We start from the raw sequence: 27399 nt of genomic DNA, 5'->3' as shown, positions 1-27399 counted from the left end.
ACCTACACTCAGCTTTACTGGCCCCATCCCCGCCTCTTCGACCTGTTTGTTTCCTCTCCACCTATCCTCTCCTCTATCCATCTTCTATCCGCCTCCCACTCTCTCCCTATTTATTTCAGAACCCCCTTCCCCTCCCCCTTTTCTGATGAAGGGTCTAGGCCCGAAACGTCAGCCTCTCTGCTCCTATGATGCTGCTTGGCCTGCTGTGTTCATCCAGCCCTGCACGTTAATGTTTCAAATCCCTTCATCAGAACTGAAAGCAGTTGAGAAAGGATGGCATTTATGCTGATGATGAGGGGTGGGAGCGGTGAATATAATATGTGGAGCCAGTGTCGAGAGAGAGAGAGAAGAGAGGCAAATATTGGGAATGCTGATAAGACATAAGGGAGATAAATGCTGAGTAGGATGCTATTGAGAAGTGTGAATGATTGAATATAGGTTGGTTGTGCTGTGAGCAACCCATACCATACAGGACTTGGGTTGGGTAACAGACACGGAGGAGGGTGTTCGTGCTCTGAAATTGTTAAACAGAATGCTGAGTCCTGAGGGCTGTCAGGTACCTAGGCAGATAATGAGGTGTTGCTCCTCTAGTGGAACTGTTGCCAGTCAGGGGACATGGTCAGTCCTGCAGGTCCTGTTCAACCAGACTGGGGATTAGTGGTAAGTCAGTTGGGGAGCTGCACAGTGATCATTTAGGGGCCTGGCCATTCCTCTGTTGAGGCTGTCTTCCCAAGTCGATAAGGTGGGGTGAGCCATGGTCAGTCCTGAACGATGATGAGATGTTATGCTGTGTTGGGGGTTAGGGAAAAAGTAACATTCTTTTAGAGTTCGCTTATGAGATGGTGCTAGGGTTAGGTTGTGTCACTGGATTCTCGTAGCTGCAGTTACAATGACAGTTGATCAGCCAGAAGATAATGAAAAGTGGAAATATATTTATAAATGTGACCTTCTATTTTTGATGAAGTGTAACCCGAATCCCCTTTTTACCCTCAGAAGTGTTTTTGTTTATCATGTACCTCCCACTACTTGTACTGTGAAGGGCTATTTGTGGTTGGCAGTAATCGACCTGGTGCTTGGTTGGGCTTTAAATATGGTGCTGGTGGCAGAAATCCTGGCAAGGGATAAAGTGGCGTCCTAGAGTTGTGGCACCTACATAATAAGGTAAACAGTGTAAACTTGCTTGAAATAACTTAGTAGAACTCACGAAGAGAAACCTCGTAAGAAATTCCCTGCAAGTTACACTTGTGATGCTGAGTTTGGTAAAATTATTAAGTGTTAAAATGGTGATATTCTCATGTCATTTCAAGATATTTGTGCTTAACTTGTCTCCGAGTGTACCTTCTACTTTCATTATCACCTTCAAGATCTGCTTCCCTATATTTCACATTTGTTTAATAATTCTTTGTAGTTCTGAGGTCACTTACTGTTAAGGTATTGCTATTGATGATCAACAACGGATTCCTTGTATCAATCTGTGCCGATGAAGTCAGTGTTATTCTTTGAAAGTCAGCCTGTAACAAAGTAAAACTTAGTAAAAGTGTTAAAATTTCAGTAGTTTCAACCAACATGAATGTGTGAAGTGCACATAAAAGATGATAAAAATATAACCTATCAATTATTTAACAATGCTAAGAGACTAACACCTTCAGTGGCATCCTTACACCAGAATATCATTGAGGGACAGCAGCCAAAAATGTTGGGTTGAATCAAAGTAACTTATCAGCTTCTGTTTATTTTTTACTGAAAAAGAGCAGAGGATAAAAATTCTGTAGTAAGAATTAGCCATTTCCATTCCTTGCTTTGATTCAAGCATCAGCTCAAGGGGATTTCTGGTTTTCACCAACACTGATGTTTTTAAGCAGGCTAAAGAACCAATGACTTTGAATAATTCTCACGGAGAGTGAGTCAGGAAGTTAAAATCTATTGTGCACATTTAATAATTCTATACAAAACAAAATAATAGATTGGAATGTGCATATGGAATCAATATAGAACTGAAATATAATAAATGAACTTCAGCTATTTTGTTTCTTTAAAATAATTCAGATATAATAATTACATAACAATTACATAATTATATAACAATATAATAATTTAAATAATTATTTTACAATAATGGAAATAAATATAAAAGTAGTTTTTCCAGGGTCAGAGATCAGTCAGCAGTAATTATAAAGTTGGTACACCTTTAAAAAGGCAGTTACGTGTTTCCCTCAGCCTTGCTCAGACAGTAAAGGCCAAGTGTATCTGAACGAAACCCCAGTGATCAAGGACAATTTGCTGCTGAATATTTACTCATCTTAGCTGGAGCAGTTGTAATATTGCTACTCTTAGTTTCAATGCCTTTGATCAGAAAGGCAAAAACTCCTGATTTTTAACAAAAGATGATGACGGGTAAGTTATAAAGAAATGTAATACATTTTACAAAGGACCACATGAAATTAAAAGAAAAAGCTGTATGTACCATCATTGCTCTCTGTTTAAATCTAACCCAATTATGAGAAAATAAACACACGCACGCCATAAAATTAAGTACAACTTAAAATTTTCAGTCATAACTGCCAATAAGATGAACTGCAAATGCTGTCAGGTATTATAATTAGAATTTTTACAAAATATTCATAAATAGCCATTTTCAGGATCTTTTACTAGACTAACATTGTAATTGTAATGGAAAAGATGGGGAAGCTGATGACATTGTGGTATTGTCACTCTGCCAATAATCCAGAGACCTAGGAAATACTGTGGGAGCCAGTGTTTGAATCCCACCACAGTGGATGGTGGATTTTGAATCCCAATAAATCTGAAATTAAAAGTCTAATAATGATTATGAGACCATTGGTGCTCATTGTAAAAATTCATCTGATTTACTAATGTTCTTTAGGGAAGGTAAACTGCTGTCTTTATCTGTTCTGGGCTACTTGTGACTTGAGACGATAGACCAAAGTGGTTGACTCTCGACAGTCTTCAAAAATGGCATGGCAAGCTATTTAGTTGTATCAAACAGCTGAAATGTGTCAAACAAGAAAGAACCTGGACAGACAATCTTGGCATTGAGCGAGGCACTGGAAATGACAATGACACACTAAATCTTAATGGTCCGGCAAAGACTTCCTAATTAACTGTCGCATTGGGCTTAAAAAAAGTACCTTGAAACTGGATTGTTAAAGGTTAATTGGACATGCTAATGAGAAATCGAAGACAGTGTAAATTATATAGGAAGCAGGTCTACTACAAAAAACAGCCTGTTTTGGCTGGAATTTAACTGTACTGATCCTAGCTGGAACCTGGGAAACAGACTATTGTGCAGTTAACACAGAGACACCTGGAGTTGTTTTTTCAGGATGGAATACTTGGAAAAGTATTGAAGGTACTAAGAAATGGTGGTACAGCACTTAACATTAGATTCTGGCAGTATTAATATCAGGGACTTTCCCGGCTACTGGAGTTTCACCATTGGATCAGGTTTGTGAGAACAGTGCCTTGGAATCTGAGATAGAATTCCAAGCATCACTGTTACCAGTCCTCTATGAGCCTACAGGCAGTGAGACACATTAGTTGGCAGATGTACAAAGTAGTTTAAGGTGATAGGGTTGCTTGTTCGTTTGCATATGCAGTAGATTGAGCTGGTAGATTCAATCATTAGTTTGGAAAAATATTAAGTAAATTAAGCTAATAAATTTGCTATATTGAAGCAAATGTATCTCCTTGTATTCAATTCAATCAGATCTTAAAGAACTCATGAGGTACTTTCAACCTAACAATACACTAACATCTGGGGCTAATATCAAATTTGTAAGAATTGTTTCATAGACGAGTCAAACAGTAGCCTCACTGTCCTACTGATAGAACTGCACATTACAGAAAATATCTTAGAGAACACCATCACTACGCTTGGGGATGGTTGAAAAATGCTGGTCCAGTTGGTGACACCACATCCCACAAATCAATAAAAAAATGTCTTTCAAGAGTAGGAGAAAGTGCACCTTTAAAAACTTGGATGCAAAGTCATTATTATGAATAATCTTATGATTGGTACTTACATTTATAAATGTGTCCATCCAGATCCTCATAACAATTTTGATCGTGTATTGGTTGTTCATTTTGAGGTTGTTTATAGTGCATAGAAAGTTTTCACATTTGACATTGTCACAATTCTTCAGAAGCAAAGAAAATTGACAAAGTAAGCATAATCAAGGATTTTTTTATTATGCAAATAAAATTTCACAAAACATCCAGACTTTCCAGCAATAAGGTTTGGCTGCTTGTCATTCTATTTGGATCCTAAAATAGGATAATACCAGCTGGGAAATCTAATAGGATTTTTTGGCAAATTTTTCTGGACTGGGGATGTTTCCAGGTCAGAAAATAATGAGACTCACTCCTTTATTCAAAAAGGCAGGGAGACAGAAAACAGGAAACTGCAGGCCAGTTAGCTTAACATCTGACATAGGGAAGAGATTGGAAACTACTGTTGAAGACATTATTGCAGAGCCATTAGAACATTTCAAAGTGACCAGGCAGATTCAATATAGTTTTGTGAAAATAAAATTGTGTTTAACTGATTTTTTAAAAAGTCTTCAAAAACAAATAGCCTGTGCTGTAGATAAAGGAGACCTGGATGATATAGTGCACTTAGATTCAAGAAGGCATTTGATAAGGCATCAGGTCAAAAGTTACTGTGGAAAATGAATGATCATGGCTTAGAGGGTAACATATTGGTATGGATAGAAGATTGGCTAGCTGACAGGAAGCAGAGCAGACATTAGTATAATCACGAAGTTGGGTTGTCAATTATTTTCACAGTTAAATGGTACATTTTCTCTGAAGTTTAAAGAATACAAAAAATTCTTTAGTCAATGTTACACTTAATTAATTTGTTATAGTCAAAGTTTTACAATTTTATGTTTTATCATGTGAATGTTTATGTCACTAGTAGTTCAAATATATTTCTAAAGTTATTGGTGTATATACATTGGTGGTATCCTTCAGGATGTTAATGGCAGAAGATTCATTAATGGTAATGCTTTTGAATGTCTAGGGGAGATGATTAAATTCTCTCTTCTTGGCGTTAGGCATTATCATGTGTCTAGCATTTTTTTGTGTAGTTTGAATATATGTTGGCATCTTAGTTGACCTATGAAATCTCTGAAAGTTCCTAACAATCTAACAGGTATCAAATTATATGCCAGTCTGGGTTTGGGTGGTTGCCATCTGTTTTGTTAGTCATTTGGGGTCTCCTCTATAGAGGTATGTCTTAAACTCCCTCCCATCTTTACAAAACACCACTTATGACCTACTTGAATCTTTGCAACTAATTAAAAGGTATAAGTAAAACAATAATTTGTGGGCTGAATTTCATGGTTCAAAAGGGGTAGATGACTTATTTGCCATGTACATGTAAAATCAAGAGTTATAGGGCTAAGATACAGAGGCATCTGGTTGTCCTCACACATGAATCATGAAAGGTTAGTTTGCAGGTACATCAAATAATGAAGAAAGCTAATAGAATGTTATAATAATTACAAGGGGAATTGAAAGCAAAAGTAGGAAGCTTTAGCTTCAGCCCTACAGGGCACTGGTGAGTTTGTGTACAGAGTACTATATGCAGTATTTGTCCCATTATTTAAACAGGGATATAAATATGTTGGAGGCAGTTCAGAGAAGATTTCCCGGACTAATATCTGGAATGGCCAGGATGTCTTATCAAGAAAGGAGGCACAAGCTAGGCTTGTATCTGCTGGAGTTCAGAAGAATAAGCAGCAAATTGAATTATTTAAAATCTTGAAAACTCTTGACAGGGACAATGTGGAGAGGATGTTTCCTCTTATGGGAGGATCCAGAACTAGGGGTCACTGTTTAAAAGTAAAGGATTGCCCATTTAAACCAGAAATTAGGCAAATTATTCTCTCAGAAGGCCATGAGAATTCGGAACTCTGTCCCTGAAAAGGGACAGGAAGAAGTGGAGTCCCTCAATATTTCAAAGGCAGAATGACATGGATTCTTGTTAAGCAAGGCATGGAAAAGTTATCAGAGATGGACGGGAATGTAGACATAAGGTTACAATGAAATCAGCCATAATCTTATTGAATGGCACAGCAAGGTCAAGGGCTGAAAAGCCTAATTCATATGTTTGTATGCTTGGAAAAATGGGGCCCTCTCATGTGATAGGTTGGCATATAATCCACATCTATTGCTCTTGCCACTTGTTAGTCTACCAGTGATCAAGGCCTTTCTGCACTTGGACATAGACTCCTTTGATATCTGAGGAGTCACAACTGATAACTGAAGACTGTGATACTGGTATCTTGCGGGTCTCTGCATCTGCCATGACAAACTTTCCTCACACCAATCCTTCATTCCCCATTTGTTTGATCCAATACAGCATATTAAAATTTAATAGCTTGGAGACAAACTATATATCAATTACTGGAGTCTTGCAGCACTGATTCTGATGCTAGACAGGCCCCGCAGGCTGTGAATATATCCCATATCAAGTTGTGCTGCATATAACTCTGCTCTACAACAAGCACTTGACAGGAACTAGCACTAAATGTAGGCTTCAACTTTGAGGAGAGACACCAATGGGGAACCTCATGTGGTCCAGCTATTGGCTGCCACTCAAGATGTTGTTAGTAGTTTAGAATTAGATTTAGGGAACTGTTTTACAGACAAATTGCTTCCCCTAGAAAGAACACATCTTTCAACAATAGTGGTATTATCGCTGCATTGTTAAACCAGAGACCCAGATAATGTTCTGGGGACCTGGGTTCGAATCCCGCCATGGCAGATGGTGGAATTTGAATTCAATAAATATCTGGAATTAAGAATCTAACAATGACCATGAATCCATTGTCGGTTATCAGGAAAATCCCATCTGGTTCACTAATGTCATTTAGGGAAGGAAATTGCCATCCTTACCTGGTTTGGCCTACATGTGGCCCCAGACCCACAGCAATGTGGTTGACTCTTCCCCTCTGGCCAAGTAGGACTGGGCAATAAATGGTGCCTAGCCAGCGACGCCCTCATCCCATGAATAAATAAAGAAAAAGAAAACCAATTGACTAAGTCCTTCTATATTACTTATTAACCACCAAAATATGCATAACTTGACAAGAGCTCTGCTTGGTTGGCTTTGGGGACACATGATTTCCAGAAGCTTGGGCCCCAGATAGTAGGTGGTGGAAAATAGATCAAGAATATTTAAATTGCTAAATATGAATAAAGTGGTGAAGCTTCAAGTTAATGCTCGGTCCAATATCTTAAATTTTAAATAATAACATATTGCCTTACCAAATCACTGAAACTGCGGAAGCTCTCCTTGTTAAAAGTTGTGGAATGATAATTGGTGATGTCCAGAGTATCAAGTTTTGCATCACAAATGATGTTGTTGCTCTGCAATCATTTTTGAAAAACGCGATTATTATATTGAATGACCAACTGAAAGTCACAAATACCTTCACTGCTAATGAATACCAATCTCAAATGCAAAAGGCAGGGCACTGAATAAATTGCAATGATGAATTATGACTGATGCTTGTAGCTTAGGAGTTTGTTTTCTTTGTCGTTGTAGTACTGGTATAAATCTAACTTTGTTACAATTCTCCTGATCATCCAATGACTGTTTAAATTTCCAATGGGATAATTTTATGAATTCTTATTTCACCTTAGAGCAGTGCCTGCCAGCAGTACAGATCCATCCATACCCTAAGCTTGGTCAGTACAGATCCTTACCCTAAACTTCCTCAATTAATGAGAAGTGAATACCCTTCCAATGTTCCTCATGACCAATCTGAATACCAACTTCAGAAATTGCCTTTGACCAGCTTATTAGTACAGGTGACAACCAGAGGCACAAGGATGGTCTTAGAAGTATATGGCTTGAATAAGATAAACAATGAGATGCACAGACAGGCAAAAATTTCACTCATGAAAATTTGTTTATATACATCATTTTTCCAGAAACCTACTGTTTCACACATATTAACTCCAGTCAGCAATAAAAAAAGCAGGTCTACCTCATAGGTAATAGATGCCAAATTGACAGATGAAGACAATTAAACATTTGTTCATGTTTTACTGGATTTAACTTAGTTTTTTTTAAAAACTGAATGTGTATTTATGATCTCACATTAAGCAGATGGTGGGAGTTTTGACTTCAAGTGCAAGTGGAAAGCAACTGATTTATATTTCTATTGAAATCAATATCACTATCGATCATCTAACATTGTAACTTGGAGTCAAAATTATCCTTGATATATTTCATCCTGGCACAAGAAATTCTATTCACTGAGGTGGGTGTGAAAATAAGATTGTCATCAGTCCTGATTTGCTTTGTTCTTCATATAAAAAGTTACAGTTGTCACATAGCACATTTCAGGTGTGATTCATACTGCTAGGTATGAACTGGTTATTAAATAAAAATTATAAACACATACTTGAGTTACATCAACAAGATACAAAAGTCGATTGTCCTTTTTTGTAGATACTGGTATATTAACTGTGACATAGGTGGTCTGTATAGGGAAATGTCCAGTATTGACCTTTAAAAAAAAATAAAAATTAGTTGTAGCATTTTTATATTCATTTCCTGAAAAACTAATTTTATAATGGGCTTTCAATATAATTATGGTAGCAAATGAATTCACATGAATGCTTTTCGTGCAAACACCAATATCACGTTAAACAATTTTACGTACTTTATTGTCCTTTAGGAAATGAGTGGAGAATACTGAGCAGAAAATACCAATCAACACACATCTGAATGCAACAATGCCATGAAAATACAACACATACTTACTATGAGTGTAATAACATATTCTGGACCAATTTGATCTAATGGAGGTCTTGTTTTGTTAACCAGTGTTTTAGAAGTTATTTCATAGAAATGTTTGTTAGTAGTTCTGGAACATAAAGAAAATAATATCAATAAGTATTGTTAGAATATACAATTACAAATAAAAAGCATAATATATTTCAGTACCTCATCATTTTAATCCATTTATACTTTTATCAATTATTTAATAGAACATTGATTAGAGAAATCAAGGCAAGACAATAAGACGGCAATAAGCGATATAATGATCAGAGCATGGCAGGCAGGCAGGCAGGCACAGAATGTGCAAATCTAAGAGTACACCAGCAGAAAAGGCTAGTGGTTATGAAAATTATAAAAGCATAGACTTAATAATTCAGTGGCTGAATGCACAGAGCATTCATAACAAAACAGATGAATTGACAGCAAAAAAATAGACACTAATATGTGTAGTTTGATAGCTAATGCAGAGATGTGGTTGCACGGTGATGAGGAATTGCGTCTGAATATTGAAATATACAAGATATTTAGGAATTATAGGAAGGAGGGAACAGGTGAAGGTGCAGTTTTGTGATAAAAGATGAAATTAGTACAATGGGAAGAGAAGACCTATACAGGCTAACCTAAACAGGAAGAAATGATAGGGATTTGAACGAAAGGTATGGCACTGATAATGGGTACTTTAAATTTACATATAGATTTGATGACTTAGATTGACAATTATGGCCTGGACGATGGTTGATGGTGTGTTTTCAGCACATCTTAGAGCAGCATTTTCTAGAGACAGTCAGGGAAAACTTTACTGTATTTCTGGTAATGTGCAATGAGAAAAAATTAATTAATGACCTAATCTTGAAGGTGCCCTAGATAGCATTGTTCATAAATGATTGAAAACCACATTTCTTTTGAGGGCGAGAAGACTTAAATCTAAAACTAGTGCGTTAAACTTAATTAGGGGCTGTTATACGAGGATGAATACAGAACTGGTAGAAGTGAGCAGAGAAATTAGATTACAAGATAGGTCAATAGAGTAGCAGTGGCAGACATTTAAGGATATATTTCAGAATACTCACATGAGGGAAAACTCTCTGCTGGTTGGAATCATACCTGGCACAAAAGTAAGATGATTGTGGTTGTTCTAGGTCAATCATCTCAGTCCATATCCTCTGTCAGAATTTCTCAGGGTGGTCACCTAAGCATTGCATCTTCAGATATTTCATGAGTAATCTTCCCTCAAGTGATGGCCTAGTAGTATTAACACTGGACTGCTAATCCAGAGACCCAGGTAATGTTCTGGGGATTTGGGTTCGAATCCCGCCATGGTAGTTGGTGGAATTTGAATTCAATAAAATATCTGGAATTAAGAGTCTAATGATGACCGTGAATCCATTGTCAATTATCAGGAAAACCCCATCTGGTTCACTAATGTCCTTTAGGGAAGGAAACTGCCATCCTTACCTGGTCTGGCCTACATGTGACTCCAAGCCCACAGCAACGTGGCTGACTCTGAACTGCCCTCTGGGCAATTAGGGATGGGCAATAAATGCTGCCTAGCCAGTGACACCCTCATCCCATTAATGAATAAAAAATAAAAGAAATGGTCAAAAATGTGGTTGTTTACTGATGGTTTCACAATATTTAGCACCATTCATAATTGCTCAGATACTAAACAGTCTGTGTCCATATGTAACAAGACCTGAACAAATTCAAGCTTGGACTCTAAAATGGCATGTAACATTCATGCCACACAAGTAACAGGCAATAACCACATCCAATAAGAAATAATTTAATCATTACCCCTTGACAGTCAATGGCATTACCATCACTGAATCCTCCACTATCAACATCCTGGGGATTACCTTTGACTTGAAACTGAACTGGGCCAGCAATGTAAATACTGTGACTACAAGAGCAGGTCAAGGACAAGGAATTCTGTGGGTAATAACTCATCTTCAGTGCAGTCTCCCTGTCCACTATCTACAAGGCATAAATCAGGAGTGGAATGAAATACTACTTGCCTGGCTAACTGCAGCTCCAACAACATTCAAAACAATCAATATCATCCAGGACAAAGCAGCTCACTTGATTAGCACACAATCTACCATCTTCAACATGCACTTCAACAGTTGCAACAGTGTGTACCACATACAAGTGTAGTGCACTTACTCATCAAGGCTCCTTTGCCAGTATCTTCAACTCCTGTGACCAATACAGGTAGAAGCACTAAAGCAGAAATCCATGGGAATAACGTCACCTGCAAGTTCCCCTCCAAGCCACACATCATCCTGACTTGGAACTATATCATCGTTTCTTTGACACTGTCACTAATATCATAGGTCAAAATCCTGGAAATAATTTTCCAAGGGCATGAAGGGTATTCCTACACCTCAAGAATTGCTGCAATCAAGAATACAGATCAGAATCACCTTCCCCAGGGCAGTTCGAAATGAGCAATAAATACTGGCCCAGCTAGCAATGCCCATATCCCAAGAGCAAATAAAAAAGATACATTCCAGTGTTAAGGGAAAACTCCAAGGGAAGGATGCACCATTCGTGGCTAACTGAAGTTAAGTATAGTATTTAGTTGAAGGAGAAAGATGTAGTTCTGCAAAGATGAGGGACAATTTAAAAGCTTGGGCAGAATGCACAGAACAGCAAAGAATGGCTTAAATATTAATAAGAAAGGATAAATTAGTGTATTATTTGCTAGTATTCCCTCATATTACAGTAGGCAGAGATTCTACATGTACTTAAAAGGAAAAGAGCAAGTAAAATGAGCATTGACCCACTGGAAAGTGCATTTGAGGAATTAATCATGTAGATGACATAAATAGCATTCCAGAAATAATTGTGAACCTGGAAGTGAAAGGCAGAGAGGAAATTAAAATAATTACATTCACCTGGGTCCTTATTAATGTAATTCAATTTTTCGAAAAAAAATTGACAGAGACAGATACCAGGAAATTGCAGGCCACTTAGTTTAACATCTATCATAAAGAAAATGCTGGAATTTTCTCTTAAGAAGGATATAACGTGGCATTTACAAGATGTCAGGCAATCAGACAGGGTCAATGAGTCATTGTGAAAGAGAAATCATGTTTAACCAACTGATTGCAGTTTGAAAAAGTAAAAATTGATAAAGGGAATATATAGATGTGCTCTACTTAAATTTCCAGAAGGAATTTGACAAGGTGCTATATCCAAGGCTGCTGTGCAAAATAAGAGCTCATGGTGTAGGGGTTAACATTATAACATGGATAGAGCTTTGTTAGCTAAAAGGAAAGGGAGTGGGCCTAAATAAGTCGTTTTCAGGTTGGTGAATTATGACATCTGGATTGTCACAGGGATCAGTGCTAGAGCCTCATCAATTCAATTTATATCAACAACTTTCATGAAGCAGCTGAATGCATGATTGTAACATTTGCTGATCTCAAATATTAGTTGGAAAGTAAGCTGTGAAGAGGACATGAAAAGTTTGCAAAGGAAAATAGACAGCGAATGGGCAAACATTTAGGAGATGAAGTATGATGTAGGAAAGGATGAACTTGTCCAATTCTTGGATCAAAATACAGCATTTTATAAAAATAGAGAGATTTTAGATCCTTCTATTGTGGAGAGAGATCTGGGTGTCTTAGTACATGAACCAGGAAGTGCAAATGCAGTACAGCAAGTGATTTGAAAAGTAAGTGGAATATTATCATTTATTGCAAGAGAAATGAAACATGAAATTAGGGATGTCTTTTTACAATTGTATAGAGCTTCAGTGAGGCCATGTCTGAAGTCATGTGTAGTCTTGGAAGTAATTGTGTTTGAGGTGGTTGGGAAAAGGTTAACTCAACTGATACCTTGGATGAGGGGGCTTATTTTGAGGCAAATTTCAATAGGTTCAGCCTGCATCAATCAGCATACAACAGAATGAGAGTTGATCTTCTTAAAACCCATAAGATCCTGACAGGATAGCTGTTAAAAAGGATGTTTCCCCTTGTGGGAAAGACTAAAAGTAGACAGCATCATTTAAAAATAACAGTCTTCTATTTAAGTTGGAGTTAAGGAGAATTTTGTTTCTCTCTCAGATGCTCATGGGCATATGGAACTCACTTTCCACAAACTGGCAGATTTACTGAATAGTTTTAAGTCAGAGGTAGATAGATTCGTGACCACCAAAGGAGTCACAGGTCACGAGATGTAGGTAGGAATGTGAAGTTGAGGCCAGAACCAGTTCAACCATGATCTTATTGAATAGTGGAGCAGGCCTGAGCGGCTAAATGGTGAATGGCTTGGAGGGGAACTTGGAGGCGGTGGTGTTCCCTATGTCTGATACCCTTGTCCTTCGAGATGGAAGTGGTCGTGGGTTTGGAAGGTGCTGCCTGAGGATCTTTGGTGAATTTCTGCAGTGTAGCTTGTAAATAGTACACACTGCTGCTGCTGAGCGTCGGTGGTGGTGTGAATGGAAGCTTGTGGATGTAGTGCCAATCAAGTGGGCTGCTTTATTCTGGATGGTGTGGAGATTATTTAGTGTTGTTGGGGCTGCACTCATCCAGGCAAGTGGGGAGTATTCCATCACACTCCCGACTTGTGCCTTGTAGATGGTGGCGAGGCTTTGCGGAATCAGGAAGTGAGTTACTTGCTGCAATATGCCTAGCTTCTGGCCTGCTCTTGTAGCCACCGTGTTCATATGGTGAGTCCAGTTGAATCTCTGGTCAATGATAACACCCAGGATGTTGATAGTGGGGGTTAAGTGATGGTAACACCATTGAATGTCAAGAGGTTAAATTGTCTCTTATTGGTGATGGTCATAGCATGGCATCTGTGTGGCATCAATGTCACTTGCCATTTGTCAGCCCAAGCCTGGATATTGTCCAGATCTTATTGCATTTGTACATGGATTGCTTCAGTATCTGAGGAGTCACAAATTGTGCTGAACATTGTGCAATCATCGACGAACATACCCACCTCTGACCTTATGACAGAGGGAAGGTCATTGATGAAGCAGATGGTTGGGCCTAGGACACCACCATGAGGAACTCCTGCAGAGATGTCTTGGAGCTGAGATGATTGACCTCCAACAACCACAAAAATCTTCCTATGTGTCAGGTATCGCTCCAACAATTGGTGAATTTGCCCCTTGATACCCATTGATTCCAGTTTTGCTGGGGCTCCTTGATGCCACACTTGGTTGAATTCAGCCTTGATATCAAGGGCTGTCACTCTCACCTCATATTTGGAATTCAGCTCTTTTGTCCATGTTTGAACAAAGGCTGTAATGAGGTCAGGAGCTGAGTGGCCCTGGCGGAACCCAAACTGGGCATCACTGAGCAGGCGCTGCTTGATAGCACTGTCAATAACACCTTCCATCACTTTACTGATGATCAAGAGGACACTGTTGGGGAGGTAATTGTCCGGGTTGGATTTGTCCTGCTTTTTGTGTACAGGACATACTTAGGCAATTTTCCACATTGCCGGGTAGATGCCAGTGTTGTAACTGTACTGGAACAGCTTGGCTAAGGGAGTGGCAAGTTCTGGGGCACAAGTCTTCAGAACTGTTGCTGGAATGTTGTCAGGGTCCTTAGCCTTTGCAGTATCCAGTGTCTCCAACCGTTTCTTGATATCACGTGAAGTGAATCAAATTGGCTGAAGACTAGTATCTGTAATGCCGGGGACCACTGCAGGAGGCTGAGATGGATCATCCACTTGGCATTCTGGCTGAAGATTGCTGCAAATGCTTCATCCTTATGCTTCGCACTGATGTGCTGGGCTCTTCCATCATTAAGGATGGGGATATTTATGGAGCCTCCTCTTCCTGGGAGTTGTTTAATTGTTCACCACCATTCATGACTGGGTGTGGCAGGACTGCAGAATTTAGATCTGATCTGTTGGTTGTGGGATCGCTTAGCTCTGTCTATCACTTGTTGCTTTCGCTGTTTGGCGTGCAAGTAGTCCTGTTTGGTGGCTTCACCAGGTTGATACCTCATCTTCAGGTATGCCTGGTGCTGCTCCTGGCATGCTCTCCTGCACTCGCCATTGAACCAGGATTGATCCTCTGGCTTGATGGTAATGGTTGAGTGGGGGATATGCCGGGCCATGAGGTTACAGATTGTGCTGGAGTACAATTCTGCTGCTGTTGATGGCCCACAGCATCTCATGGACGCCCAGGCTTGAGTTGCTAGATCTTTTTACTACTGTTCCTAATTCGTATATTTGTATGTAACATCATGTGACATATTTAGCATCCAATCACTGCAAATGTCTCCTTTTTAATAATATATTTAAGATATTTAAATGGAATGGTGTTAGAACTGGTACCTTCCAAGGTTTAAAATTTCAGGAAGTATAGGAAGAATTATAGAACACTTACAAGCACATAAGGTGATGTGGGTTTTGCCTCCAGAAGGGTGTTTTACCTGATGAGGCAACAATTGTTATTTTCCTTGACCTAAGAGACTCGGAATGGATTTTGCGGTATTGAAGAGTCCAACACACATTTAAAACAACTGTTATATACAAACATTATGCTTATAGGCACAACAATGTCTGGCAAATATCAATTATGAAAGGTTGCAAAAACCAGCATATTTCTAGTAGCATGTCATGTTTCAAGTGATTCCTGACATGATGGCATAGGAGTTTTTTATACTCTCAGTTTTGCATTTTTTTTATGCTTGCTATGATACAGTGATGGTATCATGAGCATGTCTCTTAAAAGTGTGGATATGCCCTATCTTTAAAAAATGACGTATTCACATACTGACCATGAGGAAAATAGGTGATATAGTGGACAGTGAAGAAGATTATCTCTGAGTACATCAGGAAATGATCAAATGGGCCAATGAGCCAAGGAGTGGCAGGTGGAGCTTAATTTAGATAAATGTGAGGTGTTACATTTTGGTAAGGCAAACCAGGGCAGGACTTGTACAGTAAATGGTAGGGCTCTGGGGAGTGTTGCCGAACAAAGAGACCTAGGGGTGCAGCTGCATAATTCCTTGAAAGTGGGGTCACAGGTAGACAGGATAGTGAAGAAGGCATTTGGTATGCTTGCCTTTATTGGTCATAATATTGAGTGTAGGAGTTGGGATGTCATGTTGCGGTTGTACAGGACATTGGTAAGGCTACTTTTGGAATACTACGTACAATTCTGGTTGCCCTTCTATCGGAAGGATGTGTTAAACTTGAGAGGGTACAGACAAGATTTATAACGATGTTGCCAGGATTGGAGGTTTTAAGCTATAGGGAGAGGCTGCATAGGGTGGGGCGATTTTCCCTGGTGCTAAGGTCTTTTCCCTAGGGTGGGGGGTTCCAAAACCAGAGGACATAGGTTTTAAGGTGAGAGGGGAAAGATTTAAAAAGGACCCTGAAGGGTAACATGTTCAAACAGAGGGTGGTGTGTATCTGGAATGAGCTGCCAGAGGAAATGGGAGGTGAGTACAATTACAACATTTAAAAGGCATCTGGATGGGTACATGAATAGGAAGGGTTTAAAGAGATATGGACCAAATGCTGGCAAATGGGACAAGGTCAAATTGGGATGTCTGGTTGGTGTGGATGAGTTGGATCAAAGGGCCTGTTTCCATGTTATGACTCTATAACATAAGGAGGCAATTTGTTTTAGAAAACTACTGTTGAATCTCCTGTCAACTTTCCTTTCTCTAAGGAGCGCAACCCAGCTGCTCCAACCTATCCACATAGCTGAAGTCCCTCATCTATGGATCCATTCTTCCCTGTCTTTTGGCACCTTTGCTAATGAGGCTATGATATGTTGCCATCCTGCCAGTGTAAGTCCACTCCAGCCTCTGGGCCCCAGTTATTAGACCTATTATTCCAGTTGAGACTGAAGTAGTGAGTCATAAAGGTTGACCACAACTTGTTGCCTTTCCATTCTTTGCCTCTATTTGTAAAGCCTGGCATCCTGTATGGCTTTTTACTCACTTTCTCAATGTACCTGCCAACTTCAACGATTTGTATAAAGCTACCTCCAGGTCTTCTCCACTCCTGTGATTTGAAATTATTATGTTTTACTTGAGTAATGCCATTTATTGATGTAGGGATAGGTTATAAAATCATAGGGTTATATTTTAATACTCATAGACAAGTGGATTGAGGTCAGAAGTTAAAATTAAAGTTTCATCTCAAACCCAACCCCAAACTGTCTCTAACTTCTTTATTTAAATGCTTTAAAGAGGAGTGAAGCTCTGAAGTTACTTTTTCACATGCTTAACAATTACTTGCTGGATTTCCAAGGAGACATGCCTGCTGATGAGAGGTGAGGACAGCTTTTAAGTGGTTTCCTCCTTTATGACCAACATTTTTCCATTGAAGCATACCTCATACTTTGATCACCCCTTCATTTCCCTGATTTCATATCTTAACCTCCCTGGATTGCTTACTGGGGCCAGGTCTTAGCAATACCCACACTCCATTTACCTCCATTTAGTTGCAATAATGACCAGCAATGGGGATTGGCTGCAGTCTCAACAATGGCCATCTGTGGTGCTGCTGGGAATCGACACTGCCACTCATTTGTTTGGCCAGCAGCAATGGGGGCATGGTTTCCTCCTCAGGTGGGGATGGGAATGTCTGGGCCAGTGAAGTGCTGACAGATTTTAGCTGCTCTTGGATGATAGCGAGATGACCATTACCATGCACTTAATAGACATAAAATCCAGCCCCTGGTCAAAGCTAAATGTTTTTTTCTCGTTGTTTTAAATAACTCACTATTCTTTGTTTCAAAGGAAAGCAGTCTTAAGCTTTCTAACTTCTCATCATAAATGAAGTCCTTCATCCCTAATTACCTCCTAGTAAATCTTGTCTATACCCATTATAAAGCCTTTACATCTTTCCTGAATGTCAGTTCATGACACTCAAAATCTAACCAATGCTTGATAATGTTTTAATGTCCAAAGTCCTCTATAAAATGCAGTTGTGCATGCCTCTAAATTGTTTGTGCTGACATGCACATGTGGTGTTTATCAGAGTAAACTACCTGTGCTGTACCATTCTATGCCTCTTCACACTGACGCTGTTTAGAAAAAGATTGCTGGCATCATAGCATTTCTTTTCTATTCTTTGACTTATAATTCAAGTAACCAGATGCTTTTTAAACAAGTTCATCATCTCAGAATCATACACAAGAAGTCCCTCTGCCATCTTTAAGAGTTTGTATATACATGGAGAATGAAGTCTTTCTGCACATCTACATTTCCCAAAAGGTATGTGTCATTTATTGGATATATACTGAATGTCCATATTAGTTCTCAAAACTGCAACATTTTCCCATGCTGAGTTCCAGTTACCAGGCTTCTAATCTTTTCATCAGTCTGTCACCCTGAATTATATAATTATCCTTAACTTTCACTGCTGGATGTACATTATCAATTTTAAACAATTCTCAATCATTTATACAAAATGAATAATGTAAAGAACACAAAACTGACTCTTGGGTCAAACTACCTCCCTGTCTGAAAAAAAATGTCAATCACCCAGCATCCTTTGCTTTCTGTCACACAGAAGTCTATGCCAACAGGTTACTTTTTACTTAATTAAACTCCCGTGTGCCACTTTTTTGAATTTCTTTGGGAAGTCCATCTATGCAATATCTACTATACTACCTGAAACATTTTTCTCTGGTAACGCAAAGAATGAATTAAGTTAATTAGATACTACCTGCATCGAGGATAGATCAACCAAGTTTAAATTAACAACCATAGAGTACCTGGAAGTTCAAAGTTTGTGGCTCTGAAGTTCTGAAGAAAGGTCACTGGACCTGAAACATTAACTCTGCTTTCTTACACAGGTGCTGCTAGACCTGCTGAGTTTTTCCAGCAATTTCAGTTTTTTGTTTCTGATTTCCAGCATTCACGTTTTTCTTTTTTTTTTGTTCAGAGTTTGTGGGATGTGCTCAAAATGGTTGATTTGTTGTTTTCTATGTCTAACTGGAGAAAATATCAGCTCATCTCAGACAAATGTCAAAACAAACAGTCTCGTTGCACAGCGTCTGTGGAAGATTTGAAAGACTTATTGCCGGGTGTCAGCAACATATGTAAGTAAAGAAATTTTCCTCCTCCCAATGTAGGTAATGCTGCCAAGGACAACATGTAGATTAAGAACAGGACATGATGAAGCATAGATAGTTAGAGTCTTTGGAAGTGGTAGTTTGGAGCTTAGAAGACAAACTGTTGGTCCAGATGTTCTGGATCCAATCAAATAGAAATGAGCGGAACCAGTTGGTGGCAGCTCCTCTAAACAGGACAACAGGTTAGAGGCATTTGAAGAGGTTAGTTTGTTGGTTAATGTGTTGCAATTAGAGCCTCAGACAATGTGAACTGCTAGAACATTCTGAAGGTGTGGTAGGGAGAGAAACAGAAAAGATTTAAACTGAAAAGGTGGGTAGAGATTTAGAAGTGAGAATACATTGAAGGATATTGGAGGGGAACAGGAGATTGGGGGCAGGATTGTAGTTTGAGGACTGTGAAGTTAATATTGAAAAATAAATTTATTCTGATCACTGCCATCTCTTATTTTAATGACAACAGGTTACTAAAAGATTAATCAAATAATAAACTTCAAGAGAATACTTTACTATAAACATTTCTTTCAGGCACTACATACCTTGAGAAGAGAATTTCAGTATCATACTGTACGGTAAAGATAACATTTTCCTTGTTGTCAAAATCAGTTTCTGGATTTTCATTGCTCTCACTGTAAAGTGAAACAGATGTTACTTAAACTTCTACATAGAAATTGAAAAACAAAAATGTAAATTGTTTGAATTATGATAATCAGTATTTACCTTTTAGCAAAGAGTCTCACGTATGTATCTCTCCGTGGTTTGTTGACATTAAAATCAAAGTTGATGTCAAAAGAGATCTATCAACATGAGAAAAAATAAATTGGAATTTAGTATGTTTAACTTTGGGTTTTGCTCTGACTTTACAGCATTTACTTACAGGATAAGACATTTCTAAATAAATATTTCTTCGAGAATAACTGTAAGGGAACATAAGGAATTATTCTAACTTTAGGCTTAGGAAAAATTGTGCACACCCATGTTGAAGTGTAAATTATGTTCTTCATTGAAAATATTTTAAACAAGAGCCCAGTACACTGTTTCACCAAGCTTCTTAGTGATTGGTTACTCACGTTTTCTCATCCTGCTGTTCAGTCTGATACTGTTTTTACTATTGCTGTGAGTCGACTATTTCAAATTCAGATCTTTTTTCTGGAGTTGTTGCAGCACAATATCATTATTTTGAGAAATCTTTCTGAACAACATTGATTTTAATTGTCTTCCTAGTTACTCCAATGTAGTCAGACTCAGTTGGGTTATGAGGACTTATGGAAGTGTGTGCAGCCAGCATTGTAGCAGTGAAGTCTGATCTCCCAGGAGCCATCCATAAGACTATAAGACATAGGAGCAGACCTCATGACTCAGCCCATCAAGTCTCCTCTGCCAATGAGAACATGGCTGATCTGATAATCCTCAACTCCATCTCCCTGCTTTTCCCACGACCCTTGATACTCTTACTGATTAAAAACCTATCTTAGCCTTAAATATACTTAACAGCCCAGCCTCAACTGCCATCTATAGTGGAGAATTCCAGATTGGGAAGAAAGTCCAAAGATGTGCAAGCTAGGTGGATTGGCTAAATTGCCCATAGTGTTCAGGAATGTGTAGATGAGGTGGGTTATAAGGGGATGGGTCTGGGTGGGATGCTCTGAGGGTCAGTGTGGACTTGTCAGGCACAAGGGCCTGTTTCCACACTGTAGGGATTCTATGATTCTATGAAAACAGAGTTAACGTTTTGAGTCCAGTGACTACTCATCAGAACTGAGGACTTGGATTCAAAATTGATTGATCGCTGACAACACCATCATAGTTGGAAGGATATCTAACAATGAGGAATCGAAATACAGAAGGGAGTTAGAGAGCTTGGTGATGTGGTGCAATGAAAACAACCTCTCTCTCAATGTCGGAAAAACTAAGGAACTGATCATTGACTTCAGAAAGAAAGGAGGAGAACTACAACTACATCAATGGAACTGAGGTTGAGAGGGTGGAGAGTGCCAAGTTCCTTGGAGTGACAATAACCAAAAACCTGGGCTTACTGTCCACATAGATGTAACAGTCAAGAAGATACAACACCTCTTCTTCCTCAGGCGGCTCAGTAAAGTTGGCATGTCCATAAGGTTCCTCACCAACTTCTACAGATGCACCATTGAAAGTATATTGTCCGGGTGCATAATGGCCTGGTATGGTAACCGCTCTGTCCAGGGCCGTAAGAAACTACAGAAGGTGGTGTGCACAGCTCAGACCATCACGGAAGCCAACCTTCCATCCATGGACTCCATTTACATGGCTCGCTGATGATGTTGGCAGCCTTTCCGCAGCAATGACTCATTTCATCCTGGTAATGACCCCTTACAATCTCTTCCATCAAGCAGAAGATATAGAAGCCTGATCATACGCACAAGCAGGTTCAGGAACAGCTTCATCCTGGCCATAATTAGACTGATAAATGGACTCTCTAACCTCAAATAATGATTGATCTTGCTAACATAATCTCGCCTAGTGCACGCCCCATGCAATGTAACCTGTACCTCTGTCTAAGTCGTTTTGATCTGTACATCCTTGTTTACTATGATCTGCCTGTACCACTCATAAACAAAGGTTTTCACTGTACTTTGGTACACATGAAAATAAATCAATCAGATTCACTACTTTCTGAGAGAAGAAATTCCTCCTCATCCCGCTCTTAAATGTACGTACCCTTTTTCTGAGATTATGCTCTGTAGTGCTAGACTGACTAACAAGGAGAAACAACCTCTCCTCATATATTCTGTCAGCTTGACAGAATCTTCTAAACCGTAATGATTACAAGCCTAACTTTCTCAACCTCTCCTCATAAGAAAATTGCACTATACATGGGTTCAACCTCAAACATTCTCTGGACTGCCTTCAATGTACCTTTCATTATATAAGGGGACTAAAACTGCTCACAGTTCTCCAGCTGTAGCCTGACCAGTGGCTTATATCGTTTTAACAATATCTATTTTCAGACTACATTTGCTTTGAAATAAAGGCCAACATTCATTCGCCTTCCCTATTACCTTCTGAACTTGGATCGATCTTTTTGAGATTCACACACGACCTCCAAATCCTTTTGTGTAGCTTTCCACAGTTCTTTCTGACAAAGTGCAAATCTCATATTTTCTCACATAATGTTCTGACGGCCAATTTGTGCCCATAGTTCTGAGGGTCATCTGATGATAACTTCATCATCTACATTGCCTCATTTCTCACTTCTTTCAGCTTTTGTGCTGACCCTTCGTCTTTGCTATATGAAAAAGGGATGAATTTGGAGGGGTAATTCTAAAAGCTAGAAAAGGATGACAGGGATTCCAGTGCAGTCTTTCCCCTCTACATAGTCTTACAGTGGCCAGCATGGTGTGCACTACCTTTAGTGTAGACTTAATAATTTTCCCTCTGATATAGAAGTCATAAATTACACACATTTCTATTCCAATCACGTATTATTAATGAATTCTCTGAAATGATTTTAAAAAACCTTAAAAAAAATCACCTTATCTCCCCCTTTTAAAAATGGGCTCCCAATGTCACAGGATACTGAGGTCGAGTTTACTTCACTACAGTCGCTGTTCTCAGCCTGTTAAAATGAAAAGAAAAACATCCATCATTCAGTTTAAATATACGTAATCATCTCTCTTACCCCATTAGCTATACAATAGGATTGTCTACTTATATCAATAATCTGTAGGTCTGTTTAGGTAGAATCATTGTGCAGGAAATGATTGTAGACAGTGCTGCATAATTTTACAAAGTTGGAAAATGTTGGGCCTACACTAATTGGGCTCCCTTGCCATGAAATGAATTCTGTCTGAGCAGATTAGAAGCTTGTCCAGACAGCTAGATCTTAAAAGGATGAAGCTTGCTTGGAAGCATAATTTCAGGTGTGCAGTGGTTCATAATGCTCCAATGTGCAGACTTGACTTGTAATGTCAGCTGGCCATGACAAACAAGTCACAAAAAGCATTAGTGCATATACCACTGATGAAAGGCCCAGGGAGGCTGGAGCCCCAGTGGGAGTAAGATCAAAGGATGGCACTGGGATCGGTGGCGGGGGGGGCAGGTGCGGTGCACAGGGGGGGGGGGGAAGGTCTGCACTGGGAGTGGAAACATGGGATTTGGAAGTGGTCGAGGTGAGGGCAGAGGAGGAGAGGTCTGCACCTGGTGTGGAAGCAGAGAGGGGACTGACTTCCACTGGGAAGGGGAGGGGTTGGGATGGGGATTTAGGCCTGCAATGGGGAGTGGGGAGGGATTTGCTCTGGAAGTAAAACTCCTTTTTTTACTTGGGAGTGACAGGAAGGCTGGTGGGCAATCAGAAGGCCTTGGGGACACGGGAAAAGAGAAGAAGGCTGCTAGGAGGGAGAAGGATTGGGGTGTTGCAAAGAATAGAGATAAAGTACACTCTTTATTTTGCCATACTGGTTGCCGCAGCATCATCTTTAGACAGGCAGCTATTTCCTCTCTCTTGAGAATGACGTGCTTTGTTTCTACTCGTTGTGATACCAACACATTTGGTAACATGCCTTTAGGGTGATGGCATGAAAGTTGACTAATTGTTCATAATGACACAATGGGGGCATGTGGGAAACGCTGTTTCCTTTGATGCTAAAGGGTTTGGAGGTCCACTGTAGGAGGTACCATAAAAAGTTGGCCTGTTTGGTGGATGAACACTCCACTTCAGTAAAAGTCCAAATCTAAGAATGAATGTGTGGGGCATGGGAAAGGTCAATCTTTCCTTGTTGGAGCTGGTCATTTTCTAGCAATTATTACATGAAAGTAATCTGTGGAAGAAGTGTCATCAACTCTGCCCAACTTTTCTCTCCGTCCTCCTCAGAGATTGTTTAATACTGAAGTGGGAAGTACAGAAATCTATTTATATGTTTTTGATTTTAGTCAGGACTCTCTTATTCTGTAAAGTATCATGTAATTCAAATATTCTACTCACTGATGCAAAAAAGATGTTGTCAGAAAAATGAACTATCACTTTAGCATTAAATGCATTTTCCTTCTTGTTCTCTGTCTCTACGTTAATGATCATCTGTTGTTTCTTGCTACTAACAATGTAGTTACTGTTGGTAGAAATAAGACATTTATTAATGTAAGACAAACATTAGATTGACATTCAGTCCAAAATTATAGATTATAGTCAAGTAAAGGCATAAAGAACAGTTACTATTATTGAAAAACTTGCAGTGGATACCTTACATCTCAAAGCACTTACAACCAAAGATATACTTTTGAAGTATAGATACTGTTTGAAAGAAAGAAAAGCAGTAGTGATTTGCACAAAGCAAACTCACAGACAGCAATGTAATAATGATCAGATCATATGTTCACTAATGCTACTTGACGGAATAAATGTTTGGCTTGGATTTCAGGGATAATTCCTCCGCTCTTCTTCAAAATAGTTCCACAAGCTCTCTCAGATTCACCAGAGCAAACAGACTTGGCCTCGGTTTAACATCTCAGCTGAAAGATGGCACTTCCAACAGTGTAGCATTTCGACTGCAGAGTCAGCCTTCATTTTTGTGTTTAAACCCTTAACGGAGAATGTTGTGACTCAAGTGTTGTAAATTGGGTAATGATTGACAAGTCAGTTACTGTTCACTGAACATTTTTTAAAGTTTTAGCAAAGATTGGTAGCTTGGGGTGTGGGTGAGGTTGTTGACTTGCTTGCCGAGCTGGCTTGTTTTTGTTCAGATGTTTCGTCATCAAGCCAGGTAACATCATTAGTGAGGCCTCCGATGAAGCGATGTTGTTCTACTCCGCTTGGAATATACACTGCCTGGTCTGTTATGGTGAGTATTGTCATCTCTGGTTTTGTTCTGTATTGGTTTGTATATGGGGTCCAATTCTATACGTTTTTGATTGCTTTATGGGTTGAGAACCATGCCTCTAGGAAACACAGTGCGTGTCTGTGTTTGGCTTCAGCGACTATAGTTACATTGTCCCAGTTAAACTGATGGCCATCGTTGTCCGAGTGTGCTGATATTAAGAAAAGTTCATTCTGTCGTTTTGCTGCTAGCTGATATTCGTGTATTCTGATGGTTAGTTTCCTTCCTGTCTGTCTAATGTAATGTTTGTGGCAGTCGTTGCATAGTAGTTTATAAACTACATTGATTCTGCATGTTGTGGGAATGGGGTCCTTAATCCTTGAGAGTGCTTGTCATAGGGTGGCTGTGGGCTTATGTGTTACCATGATTCCCAGTGGTCGTTGGAGTCTCGTTGTCAGTTCTGATATCTTCTTGATACAGGGCAGTGTGGCCAATGTGTTAGGGTGTACTGTATCCTCTTGTTGTTATCTATTTAGTAGGCACCTGCAGATAAAGTTGGGGGGATATCTGTTCATAACGAAGATTTTGTATATGTGCACTTCCTCTTTCCTGCGTAGTTCTGGCGTGTTGCTGTGAGTGGTGGCCTGTTTAAACAGTGTCCTAAAACAGCTTTGTTTGTGGACATTGGGGTGGTTGCTGTGGAAGTTGAGGATTTGGTCTGTATGGGTTGCTTTCCTGTATACTGATGTTTGGAATACTCCGTTGGTCATATGTTCAACTCTGATGTCGAGAAACTGAAGCTGATTGTTTTCTTCTTCTCTTGTGAATTTAATGCCCATAAATACTTTGTTGATGAGGTGGTGGGTCTCTTCTAGTTTGTTGCATTTCATAATGACAAATGTGTCGTCTACAAACCGGATCCACAGTTTAGGTTGAATGCGGGGGAGGTGACGAAATGTCTGAACGAAAACAAGCCAGCTCAGCGAGCAAGTCAACAACCTCACTGAATATTTTTACCTTGTATCTCAGTACAGTACAACAAACCTTGTTAGACATCAAGACAATGATATATTTAAAGAAAATATATGCACATTATATTGACGATATTCTGCCTTATTAGTCTTAATTAAAATGATAGTCTATTGAAAAAGAAAGATTCTGAGAAGGAAGAACTATCCATGGCTAACTGAGGAAATTAAGGATAGAATCACATTAAAAGAAAAGGTGTACAATGTTGTGAAGATTAGGGACACTTTAGAAGCCAGCAAATAACAGTGAATGAATGAATGATTTATTATCATGTGCATTTTACAGTGAAATACAATTAAATACAGTGAAAAGCTTTCATTTGTTACCAAAAACTGGCGCCATTTTGACAGTTTAAAAATAAGAGAAAGAGAAAATGAGAAGATACAGCGTAAGGGGAAGTCCATTTATGTACAAGTTCCAAGCAGTTTCAGAACCACCACCACCACCTCACCCGACCCAACTAACGCTGAAGTCGCCAATCCCCAGGCCCCATCTTTTGCAGCTGGGCCAATTCACCTTCGCCATCAACCAATGTAATAGATTAAAAAAAAGATTATGAGAGAAAATTAGAAAAGAAAAATAAACACAGATAGTAAATGCTTTTAAAAGTATAATAAAAGGAAAAGAGTTGTTAAAGTGAGTGTTGGTTCCTTATAGGGTGAGACTGGGGAACTAGCAATAAATAGCAGAGGCTTTGAACAAGTATTTTGTTTCTGCCTTCAAAGGAGAAACCCCAAAAGGAATAGTAGAAAATCTGGATTTTAAACTCTGCTGTCCTACCACATCCAGGCATGACTGGTGTGTACCATCTAAAAGATGCACTGCAAAAATTCACTAAACTCTTTAGGCAGTACCTTCCAAACCCACAACCATTACCATCTAGAATGATAAGGGCAACAGAGATATGGAATACCACTATATGCAAGTTCCCTTCCAAGCCACTTACCATTCTGTCATGGAAATATATCACCATTCCTTCAGCGTCATTGGGTCAAGATCCTAGAACATTTTCCCTAGAATATTTTGGGTCTACTTGCACCAAATAGACTGCAATGGTTCAAGAACGAAGCTCACACCACCTTATCAAGGGTAACTAGGGATGGACAATAAATGCTAGACCAGCAAGTGATGCCCACATCCCATATATGAATTAAAAGAAAAAGATTGTTGTCAGGGCCCATAGCCAGTGAGGTGTTTATTTGTCCACCACCATTCATGCATGGATGTGGCAGAACGGCAGAATTTGATCTGATCTGTTGGTTGTGGGATCATTTAGCCCTGTCTATCACTTGCTGCTTGCATTGTTTAGCATATAAGTAGTCCTGTTAGATAGCTTCACAGGTTGACACCTCAGTTTTTTTATGCCTAGTGTAGCTCCTGGTATTTCCTCCTGCACTCTTCATTGAATCAAGGTTGATTCCCTAGCTTGATTGTAATGGTTGAATGGGGAATGTGCTGGGCCATGAGCTTACAGATTGTGGATGAAGCCAATTTTCTTGTTGTTCTTGGTCCACAGTGCATCATGGGCGTCCAGTTTTCAGTTGCTAGATCTGTTCAAAATTAATCCCACTTAACACAGTTTTCCCCTCCTGATTACTCTGTCACCTGTTGCTGCAGATTCAATTCAGGACTTGACCAACTCAGTCATGGTGCTACTAAGCTACTTTTGGTGATGGACATTGGAGTCCTCCATCCAGAATCCA

General features: G+C 39.3%; 2 protein-coding genes across 2 annotated transcripts in view; both read right to left on the bottom strand.

Annotated features, from left to right (window-relative positions):
- The window catches only part of LOC109916085 (integrin alpha-2-like), an 18528-nt gene extending 11262 nt beyond the window's left edge, over positions 1-7266 (bottom strand). The window contains exons 1-3 of the mRNA XM_048596122.1: positions 6922-7266; positions 4044-4157; positions 1425-1511 (exon numbers count right to left, since the gene is read on the bottom strand). Of these exons, the coding sequence (XP_048452079.1) occupies positions 1425-1511; positions 4044-4157; positions 6922-7029 (309 nt within the window). The 5' untranslated portion in view covers positions 7030-7266. The remainder of the gene's footprint in view (positions 1-1424; positions 1512-4043; positions 4158-6921) is intronic.
- Positions 7267-8520: 1254 nt separating this feature from the next.
- Positions 8521-27399, bottom strand: part of LOC109923322 (integrin alpha-2-like) — a 147438-nt gene continuing 128559 nt past the window's right edge. The window contains exons 20-26 of the mRNA XM_048602237.1: positions 23839-23962; positions 22390-22473; positions 19599-19675; positions 19418-19507; positions 9889-9922; positions 8801-8903; positions 8521-8543 (exon numbers count right to left, since the gene is read on the bottom strand). Coding sequence (XP_048458194.1) covers positions 8895-8903; positions 9889-9922; positions 19418-19507; positions 19599-19675; positions 22390-22473; positions 23839-23962 — 418 coding nt within the window. The 3' untranslated portion in view covers positions 8521-8543; positions 8801-8894. The remainder of the gene's footprint in view (positions 8544-8800; positions 8904-9888; positions 9923-19417; positions 19508-19598; positions 19676-22389; positions 22474-23838; positions 23963-27399) is intronic.

The sequence above is a fragment of the Rhincodon typus genome, chromosome 1 (assembly GCF_021869965.1).
Source record: "Rhincodon typus isolate 14 chromosome 1, sRhiTyp1.1, whole genome shotgun sequence".
Lineage (NCBI taxonomy): Eukaryota > Metazoa > Chordata > Chondrichthyes > Orectolobiformes > Rhincodontidae > Rhincodon > Rhincodon typus.
The sequence above is the reverse complement of the archived record's forward strand: the minus strand, read 5'-3'. Positions and strand labels throughout refer to the sequence as shown.